The sequence below is a fragment of the Ranitomeya variabilis genome, chromosome 4, assembly GCF_051348905.1.
Source record: "Ranitomeya variabilis isolate aRanVar5 chromosome 4, aRanVar5.hap1, whole genome shotgun sequence".
NCBI lineage: Eukaryota > Metazoa > Chordata > Amphibia > Anura > Dendrobatidae > Ranitomeya > Ranitomeya variabilis.
Genome location: NC_135235.1, coordinates 524260965 through 524272275, shown reverse-complemented (window position 1 = coordinate 524272275; position 11311 = coordinate 524260965). Strand labels below are relative to the sequence as shown.

The 11311-nt window shown below is 44.1% G+C and overlaps 1 protein-coding gene across 1 annotated transcript in view; it reads left to right on the top strand.

Annotated features, from left to right (window-relative positions):
• Positions 1 to 407: 407 nt before the first annotated feature.
• Positions 408 to 11311, top strand: part of TBKBP1 (TBK1 binding protein 1) — a 122052-nt gene continuing 111148 nt past the window's right edge. The window contains exon 1 of the mRNA XM_077252270.1: positions 408 to 1128. Coding sequence (XP_077108385.1) covers positions 895 to 1128 — 234 coding nt within the window. The 5' untranslated portion in view covers positions 408 to 894. The remainder of the gene's footprint in view (positions 1129 to 11311) is intronic.

Genomic DNA, 11311 nt, shown 5'->3' with positions numbered 1-11311 from the left:
ACTTTTTGTCCTACTAATTGTGATGACCTTGTTTCTTCGGTGTCTTCCTCCCCATCTCTCATGCCTGTAGTTTATATAAGAAGACATTGTCCCCATATATTGGGTCGCACTAAAAGCTCGTCACATACATTATCTTTTTTTATTTACATTAAAAAATAAGTGAACCCCAGGGGCGGACAAATCATTGCTGCAGCCATATAGGGGCCCAGGAGGTAAGGGGCCCCCTCCAAAGCAGCACATAAAGGGGTACATAATGACAAACTAGTGGCCGGCGGAGGCCCCCCGCACTGTTCTGTGTGGTGACTCTGGTACCCCTCCCATTGGGGGCACTGGCTGGGGGGATACAAGGAGCTCACTTTGTCTTTCAGGATCCCTGTGATTCAGAGGAACTGATGTCATTGTGTCACGGGGTATGCAGACTGAATGGAGAGGAAAAGAGGTGGTCTCTGGGAAGAGGAGGGAGCATGGTGATACAGCAGGACAAGACCAGCCAGACCTTCTCCTAACAAGCCCGCCAGCCCGGCACGGGGAGACAGGCGGCGTCCTGGGTGCTGAGGAGAGTGGGCATGTCTGCTGTGCAGCCTGCGGGCCGCCATCTGCCCTCCATCCTTCCTCGTCTGCGGTCCTCACTGCACCGGGCCGCCAGCTTCTCCATGTGCAATAAGGCATCATAGAGGAGTAGCTTTCTACAGTCCATTCCACACACACACACAGAAGTTGCCGTGAGGAGCCGCTAGCTGCAGCGCCCGAGAGCCTGGACGGCGGCGTCCATAACTTCCTGCGACAGTGGACGCCCCGTGTGTGTGGGACCCGTCCAGAGTAACACTGCCGTCCTCACAGGGCGCCGAGTGCAGAGGGCTCCGCGCCACTTGGCTTCTCCCACTGCACCTGGACATGGACTCCGTGTTCGGCGATGACATCAGCATCATTGCCCAGGAGACATTGGCGCAAGAGGACGAGGAGGAGGATGACTGGGTGGACAGCCCCAACACGGACCAGTCGGGGGACCTGTGCTCCGCCTCACATTTTGCCTTGATAACTGCATATGGTGACATCAAGGAGCGGCTCGGTGCCCTGGAGCGGGAGAACGGCTCACTGCGCAGGAAGCTCAAAGTCTATGAGATCAAGGTGGGCACCTCAGCTTTCCACTCACTGCTGCCATGGCGTACAGTTCACAGGGTAATCCTAGTGTGGAGGGCATGTGCCAATGACATGGCTATGGCGCTGACATATACCGCAGCACCTCACAATGTAGGTACATAAGGGGTTACTGGCTCCTACTATAGCACATGCATGGAATAAGGCAAGAATTAGAGGAAGTCTGAGAGAGACTATCAATTAGGCTACTTTCACACTAGCGTTAACTGCAATACGTCGCAAATGCGTCGTTTTGCCGAAAAAACGCATCCTGCAAAAGTGCTTGCAGGATGCGTTTTTTCTCCATTGACTAACATTAGCGACGCATTGCCACACGTCGCAACCGTCGTGCGACGGTTGCGCCGTGCTGTGGCGGACCGTCGGGAGCAAAAAACGTTACATGTAACGTTTTTTGCTCCCGACGGTCCGCTTTTTCCGACCGCGCATGCTCGGCCGGTACTCCGCCCCCACCTCCCCGCACTTCCCCGCACCTCACAATGGGGCAGCGGATGCGCTGGAAAAATGCATCCGCTGCCCCCGTTGTGCGGCGGAGACAACGCTAGCGTCGGGGACCTCGGCCCGACGCACTGCGACGGACCGAGCCCGACGCTAGTGTGAAAGAAGCCTTAGGCTACTTTCACACTAGCGTCGGGCCGACGTTCCCGACGCTAGCGTTGTCTCCGCCGCACAACGGGGGCAGCGGATGCATTTTTCCAGCGCATCCGCTGCCCCATTGTGAGGTGCGGGGAAGTGCGTGGAGGTGGGGGCGGAGTTCCGGCCGTGCATGCGCGGTCGGAAAAAGCGGACCGTCGTGAACAAAAAACGTTACATGTAGCGTTTTTTGCTCCCGACGGTCCACCACTGCACAACGCATCCGTCGCACGATGGGTGCGACGTGTGGCAATCCGTCACAATGCGTCGCTTCATGTTAATGGTGAAAAAACGCATCCTGCAAACACTTTTGCAGGATGCGTTTTTTCGGCAAAACGACGCATTGTGACGGAATGCAGTTAACGCTAGTGTGAAAGTAGCCTAAATTAACCTGCAACGTATCAAGACGTATCCTACATGACAAGTCACATAATAGAACTTTCCTGTGCGGATCATTCATCTCATGTCTTATATATAAATATCACACCCTATTATTAGTAAATCTAGCTGGTCACTAAGACATTGGTAAACATCACATTTATAACATGATGTATCCAACCTCCTTCATGTATAGCATAGAAGTCTCTGAGGAATAACAGACATGTTCTGTTACATACTGATGTCACGGATGCAAAAGAAGTTACTTGTTGAGACTAAATCACCAGATGCCCACCCCAATGATTTATCATCATCTTATGTATCTGAGGTGTTACATGATCCTCATCCTACCGGAGGACACCGGATCTGAGGCACACTTAAGACATAAGTTGACACTTGGCTGCCATCACACTAGCAGTATTTGGTCAGTATTTTACATCAGTATTTGTAAGCCAAAACCAGGAGTGGGTGATAAATACAGAAGTGGTGCATATGTTTCTATTATACTTTTCCTCTGATTGTTCCTCACCTGGTTTTGGCTTCCAAATACTGATGTCAAATACTGATAGTGTGACGGCAGCCTAAGGGCTGTCCCACACGTCCAGATAATTCCGGTACCGGAATAAATCGGTACCGGAGTTATCCGTGTCCGTGTGCCTGGGAACTCACAGAGGCCATACGTGCGGCACACGTGTGCCGCCCGTATGGCGAGTGGGTACCACACGGAGCGTGTGGTACCCACTCTGCATGGTGCTGAAGCTGCGATTCATATCTTCCCTGCAGCAGCGTTTGCTGCAGAGAAAATATGAAGAATAGTGTTTAAAATAAAGATCCATGTGTCCGCCGCCCCCCCACCCCCTGTGCGCCCCCCCGCTGGTCAGAAAATACTTACCCGCTCCCTCGCTGCTTCCTGGTCTGGCCGCGGCTTCTGCATGCGGTCACGTGGGGCCGATCATTTACAGTCATGAATATGTGGCTCCACCTCCCATAGGGGCGGAGCCGACTATTCATGATTGTAAATGATCGGCCCCACGTGACCGCATACAGTAGAAGGCGCGGCCAGACCAAGAAGGAGCGAGGGAGCGGGTAAGTATTTTCTGACCAGCGGGGGGGCGCACAGGGGGTGGGGGGGCGGCGGACACCTAAATCTTTATTTTTAACACTATTCTTCATATTTTCTCTACAGCAAACGCTGCTGCAGGGAAGATATGAATACCGGCTTCAGCACCATGTGGGGGGGACAGCGCTTACTGTAGCGCTGTCTCCTGCACGCACACGGACCCCAGACGGAGAATGTCCGTGTGAGGTCCGTGTTTTACGCAGACCCATTGACTCTATTGGGTCCGTGTAATACGTGCGCTCCCACGAACACTGACATGTCTCCGTGTTTGGCACACGGAGACACGGTCCGCAAAAAATCAATGACATCTGAACAGATGCATTGATTTTTATGGGTCTACGTGTGTCAGTGTCTCCGGTACGTGAGGAAACTCACCTCACGTACCGGAGCCACTGACGTGTGAAACCGGCCTAATGGAAAAATATGCCCCACTTCTGCATTTATCACCCACTCCTGATATTGGCTTCCAAATACTGATGTAAAATACTGATCAAATACTGCTAGTGTGTGTGACGGCAGCCTTCCTGTTGTATACCAGGGATTTGCAATCACCAGACATATCTTATATGACTGCATTATCACATAGCTGATAAATGATGAGGATGATGTCACAGATCAGTGATGGCCATGGGTCATTTAGAAGATGTGGGGTAACATATCGTGTAAATTATAGACCGCACTTTCCATTAGCTTATACATAAGAGACATACAAGTTCAGAGCAAAATCTTCTTGATAAGTTGAACAAGAGGAAGTAAGAAAGTGAATATATTGACCATGTAACTTTCATGTATTTATTAGATTATCATTGCTAATATATTATATGATCACTTACGACTTCTGATATATGGTGAGGAATATGTATCACTGCTGCACACAAAACAATGTAATATATTATGACCCTTTGAGGAGCAGACACAGGCAGAAGAGCGCCCTGTGCAGTCCAAATATTCAGGAACATGCCCAATTTCACCTGCTTTGGAGCTGGAAGTGGCCCCTTACTTCTTGGGCCCCTGTGTGGCTGCGCAGGTTGCACCAATGGCATGGACCCTTTTACATGGACTTATAATTAGCCCCTGTAAACATTGCAGCAATCTGCATCTATTGGGCTACGTTCACATTTGCGGTCCGCGCCGCAGCGTCGGGCGCCGCAGCGGCGCCGCATGCGTCATGCGCCCCTATATTTAACATGGGGGCGCATGGACATGCGGTGCACTTGCGTTTTGCGCCGCATGCGTCACTGCGGCGCACGCGTCTGGGCGCAGAGGACGCAGCAAGTTGCATTTTTGCTGCGTCCAAAATCAATAGAAAAAAGGACGCATGCGGCGCAAAACGCAGCGTTGTGCATGCGTTTTGCCGCGTTTTTGTTTGCGTTGTGCGTTGCGGCGCCGACGCTGTGGCGCACAACGCAAATGTGAACGTAGCCTTATGCAGCCTAACATCTCCCCATGTAAAGCCTCAGTCAATGATTTTTCTTGGCCATGTGAGCGACCACATATTATAGTCTATGTGTTATATTAATGGAAAACACAGAGAACACGTATGTAAAAACTGGTTGTCTGAATTAGGCCTAAATAGGATGTGCTGATAACAATGTGCAAACTGGGGACAAACGCTCTAATGATCACTGGTCCACCTACAGGTTACATAGTAACATAGTTATTAAGGTTGAAGGAAGACTGTAAGTCCATCTAGTTCAACCCATAGCCTAACCTAACATGCCCTAACATGTTGATCCAGGGGATCCAGGTTGCAGTAGCCGGTGTAAAATGGACTTAGAACAACTACTGCACTTAGTATTTAAATAGGTTACTTGCGTTTTTTCATTGTGTCTTTGTGTGCATTTTTTTTTTTTTTTTAACATGCTTGAATCACGTTTTCTATGCTGCGTTTTTTGTCTTTGTTTGATGTTTACACTTCCTGTTTTTTTTTTTTTGCTTTCACAAAATGTTATTGATGTACTTAGGTGCAGATTACATGAGTTTTTGATGCGTTTTTTACCTGTGGAATTTCTGTTCTAATGCAAATCTATGGGGAAATTCCACACAGAAAACTCAGCGCACTCACAAAAGAAATTGACATGTTGCTGATTTGAAGCACGCACCGCAGCTCAGTTTATGTTGAGTAATAAAAAGCACAGTGGCTAGGACATTTCTATAAATCCCATCCACTCTGCTGGAGATGCTGCATTTTTGACACAGAAAAAACATGCAGCGTCAAAAACGCACCAAAAGCTCAACGTGGGAACGTAGCCTAATCGTCCTATCTGTGAAAATAAAATAATATTTACCACATATGTTGAAAAGGAAAAAAAAATAGAAACCCCAGGAATAGTGTTTTGGGTGAAGGTACTTCCATCAAAAATTCAATAAATAGAAATCAAACTGTCTTATGTACCCTAAAATGGTATCAATAAAAACATCAGCTCAGCGCTAAAAAATAAGACCTCCGAAAAATAAAACAGTTACGTCTGCCTGAAACTGATAACACAAATCAAATTTTTGTTGCAGAACCCTGAATGTGTAAGGTTCTTAATCACTAATGTATCTATCTATAGGAATCTGATATCACCATGTCGTACTTACCTTGAAGAATCATATTGCTATATAATTTTTATTCCACAATAAATGCATAAAAACAAAACACAATGGCAGAATTAAGAGATTTTCTTTCCACAATCTCAGTCCACATGAAATTTCAATCACATTTACAGAACATTATACGGTAACATCAATAGCATCATGTAATACTAGAACTTTTCCCACAAGCAAAACAAGATCTCATTTCAGCCGAAAAATACAAAAGTTATGGTTTAAGGTAGAAGGGGGAGGGATATAGATATATATAAAATATATATATATATATATATATATATATATATATATATATATATATATATATATATATATATATTAACCATTAAAACTGAGAACAATTCATGATCTTGGCTTTCAAGCCTTCCTTTATTTTTAGAGGGTTTCAATTGCACATTTTGCTTTAATAACAGTAATACGTCAATTTCATCAGTTCAGTCCATAAATTAATTACATACTACCTGAGATTTAAATTTTCCATCCAGACACCAAATTCATGGTCCTTCCATCTTCAAGCAAATACCAATATCTGATTGGAGTAAGGCTGTGTGCACACGTTCCGGATTTTTCGCGATAAAACCGTGAAAAAAATGCATCCATTAAGCATCCTATTAATAAAATGCAATCCGCAATGTTTGTGCACATGTTGCGTTTTGTTCCGGTAAAAAACGCAGCATGTTCATTAATTTTGCAGATTTTTTGCGGATTTCCCACTATTTAATGCATTGGGAAGCTCCGGAAAAAAACGTGAAAAATCCGTACAAAAAAACGCATGCGGATTTCCTGCTGAAAAAGTCCGGTTTTGTTCAGGAAATTTCTGCAAAGAACGATGACGTGTGCACATAGCCTTAAGGCTATGTGCACACGTTGCAGAATTGCCGCGGAAATTTCAGCGGCAATTCTGCCACTCCTGCCGCGGGTATATCGCATGCGGAATTGGCATGCGTTTTCCCTCTAAGCACTAGCGTTTTGCAAGCGTAATTATCTTACAGAATGCTAGCGTTTTCCAAGCAATCTGTAGTAGGTTGGTCACACTTGTCAAATATAGCGTTTGACAAGTGTTACCAACTTTTTTACTATTGATGCTGCCTATGCAGCATCAATAGTAAAAGATAGAGTGTTTAAAATAATAAAAAAAATAAAAAATCATGATATTCTCACCTTCCGGCGTCCCGCAGCAGGCTTCCTGCTCCTCGCGATGCTCCGGTCCCAGTAATGCTTTGCGGCATGACCCCAGATGATGTAGCGGTCTTGCAAGACCGCTACGTCATCGCAGGTCATTTTCGCAATGCATTACTGGGACCGCAGCTTCGCGAGGAGCAGGAAGCCTGCTGGGGGATGCCAGAAGGTGAGAATATCATGATTTTTTTATTTTAATTCTTTTTTTTTTAACAATTATATGGTACCCAGGGCCTGGAGGAAAGTCTCCTCTCCTCCACCCTGGGTACCAACCACACATGATCCGCTTACTTCCCGCATGGTGTGCATAGCCCCATGTGGGAAGTAAGTGGATCAATGCATTCTTATGTGTGACCAGTCACCAGAACTATGAAGCAAAACCTAAAGAATCACTAGCAAGGATATAAAATTAATTAAACTTTATTTGCAACAGTTAAATTACAATATACATTGTGTGCACATGTTTTAGGACAAAGAATAATAATAAAAGCAAATATACATAAAATCACTAATATATTGAGACCTAAGTAGGAATAAGAGGCACCCAGAAAGAATATATAAAGAAATATCCAGATCTCCTGTGAAACTAGATACCGTACAATCAAAAAAACTCCACAAGTGATCCCATAAACATATGGATTAATCATATATCCTTATTAAGAAAAACCAATGAAGAAACGTGACAAAATAATCAGGCAACAAAAACCCATACATAGGGCAGCAATGTGCAAAGTGCAATGTGCAAACAAAAGGAAATTAATTGGGAGATTCTGTACCTTATAGGTGCCACTTGGTCCTGACAGTGCGCATTTGGTCACGTTTCTTCATTGGTTTTTCGTAATAAGGATATATGATTAATCCATATGTTAATGGGTCACTTGTGGAGTTTTTTGATTGTATCTAGTTTCACAGGAGATCTGCATATTTCTTTATATATTCTTTCTGGGTGCCTCTTATTTCTACTTAGGTCTCAATATATTAGTGATTTTATGTATATTTGTTTTTATTATTATTCTTTGTCCTAAAACATGTGCACACAATGTATATTGTAAATTAACTGTTGCAAATAAAGTTTAATTAATTTTATATCCTTGCTAGTGATTCTTTAGGTTTTGCTCCATAGTTCTGATGACTGGTCTCACTATAAGGCCGGCGTCACACTAGCGAGTTTTACGGACGTATGAGAGGTGCAGAAATTACGGATTGCATACGGTACAATGATTCTCTATGGCCCAGCTCCTATCTGCCGTATTTTACTGATCCTTATTATACGGTCTTGTACGGCCGTAGAAAATCGTCGCATTCTGCGTTTGTCACCGTATTGCGCAAAAAAAATCGCCAATGAAAGTCTATGGGGGCGAGAAAAATACGGATTACACACAGACCATGCGTGTGACTTGCGAGAAATACGCACCGGTGTTCCCTAGAAAAGCCGGCAATTCAGTGCGGTGTACAGTAAAATCACACTGACAATAGAATAGAATAGGTAGAATAAATGTCTACACATCTATATTTATTTTTCATACAGCGCTAGATATCATAAAAGCCGGTAATTCAATTGCCGGCTTTTGCTATATCCTTCCCAAACCCGACATGATATGAGACATGGTTTACATACAGTAGACCATCTCATATCCCTTTTTTTTTGCATATTCCACACTACTAATGTTAGTAGTGTGTATGTGCAAAATTTGGGCCCTCTAGCTATTAAATTAAAGGGTTAAATGGCGTAAAAAAATGGCGTGGGCTCCCGCGCAATTTTCTCCGCCAGAGTGGTAAAGCCAGTGACTGAGGGCAGATATTAATAGCCTAGAGAGGGTCCATGGTTATTGGCCCCCAGCCACCCCAGAAAAGGCACATCTGGAAGATGCGCCTATTCTGGCACTTGGCCACTCTCTTTCCACTCCCGTGTAGCAGTGGGATATGGGGTAATGAAGGGTTAATGTCACCTTGCTATTGTAAGGTGACATTAAGCCAGATTAATAATGGAGAGGCGTCAATTATGACACCTATCCATTATTAATCCAATAGTACGAAATGGTTAATAAAACACACACACATTATTACAAACTACTTTAATGAAATAAAGACACAGGGTGTTTTAATATTTTATTAGACTCTTAATCCACCTGAAGACCCTCGTTCTGTAAAAAAGGAAAAATAAAAAAACAACAATATCCCATACCTTCCGTCGTTCTGGTCACGTCCCACGATGTAAATCCATCTGAAGGGGTTAAAGCATTTTACACCCAGGAGCTCTGCTAATGCAGTATCTCCTGTCTGTAAAACCCCGGGGAATTAATGGAATGCAGGGGAATGTCTTGTAGTTACCTCGAGTAGCGGCGGTGATGCGCCCTCTGCTGGATGTCCTCATATGAACTCTAGCGTGGGAACTTTTCCCAGGCTAGAGTTCATATGAGGACATCCAGCAGAGGGCGCATCACCGCGACTCAAGGTAACTACAGGACATTCCCCTACACTCCATTCATTCCCCGTCTTTTTACAACGACGAGCACAGCTGCTTTAGCAGAGCTCCTGGGTGTAAAATGATTTAACCCATTCAGATGGATTTACATTGTGGGACGTTCCAGACCGACGGAAGGTATGGGATATTGTTGATTTTTTATTTTTCCTTTTTTACAGTACGAGGGTCTTCAGGTGGATTACGAGTCTAATAAAATATTAAAACACCCTGTGTCTTTATTTCAATAAAATACTTTATAATAATGTGTGTGTGTTTTATTAACTATTTCGTACTATTGGATTAATAATGGATAGGTGTCATAATTGACGCCTCCCCATTATTAATCTGGCTTAATGTCACCTTACAATAGCAAGGTGACATTAACCCTTCATTACCCCATATCCCACCGCTACACGGGAGTGGGAAGAGAGTGGCCAAGTGCCAGAATAGGCGCATCTTCCAGATGTGCCTTTTCTGGGGTGGTTGGGGGCAGATGTTTGTAGCCAGGGGGGGGCAATAACCATGGACCCTCTCTAGGCTATTAATATCTGCCCTCAGTCACTGGCTTTACCACTCTGGCGGAGAAAATTGCTCGGGAGCCCACTCCAATTTTTTCCGCCATTTAACACTTTAATTTAATAGCTAGAGCGTCCAAATTTTGCACATACACACTACTAACATTAGTAGTGTGGAATATGCAAAAAAAAAGGGGATATGAGATGGTTTACTGTATGTAAACCATGTCTCATATCATGTCGGGTTTGGGAAGGAGATAGCAAAAGCCGGCAATTGAATTACCGGCTTTTATGATATCTAGCGCTGAATTAAATATAAATACAGTATATATATATATATATATATATATTTATATATATATATATATATATATATATATATATATAAACAAGTAGAAAGAGGAAGGCAGCACTCCAATTCTTATGATGCTGCCTTCCTCTTTCTATGAGTGGACCATCCTGCCTGGGAGGCTTGGCACCCACTGGTGAGCTTGTGCTGGTTCCATTTTTCATACATATATATGTGTGTGTGTGTCTCAATGACATAGAGAGAGAGAGACACTGTATATATGTTTTAACGAACATTTGAGCCCAAAAATCCATTAGATGTCGGTTTTGCAAGCCTGCGAGAAAATCTCGCAGTACGGATGCCATACGGATTACATTCAGAGGATGACATGCGCAAAATACGCTGCCACACCCTGCCTACGGATGACATACAAATCACGATTTTGGGAACATTTCTGCGTATTACGGCCATAAAAAACGGACCGTATTTTCATACGCTGAGTGTGACGCCAGCCTAAGGCTGCCGTCACACTAGCAGTATTTGATCAGTATTTTACATCAGTATTTGTAAGCCAAAACCAGGAGTGGAACAAATAGAGGAAAAGTATAATAGAAACATATGCACCACTTCTGCATTTATCACCCACTCCAGGTTTTGGCTTACATAGGCCGGCCTCACACTCAGCGTATGTAAATACGGTCCGTTTTTTACGGCCGTAATACGCAGAAAAGTCCCCAAAATAGTGATCCGTATGTCATCCGTAGGCAGGGTGTGTCAGCGTATTTTGCGCATGGCATCCTCCGTATGTAATCCGTATGGCATCCGTACTGCGATATTTTCTCGCAGGCTTTCAAAACCGACATCTAATGGATTTATGTGCTCAAATGTTCGTTAAAACATATATACAGTATATATATATATATCATTGAGACACACATATATATATTCTGTATTTATATTTAATTCAGCACGATATATGTGAAAAT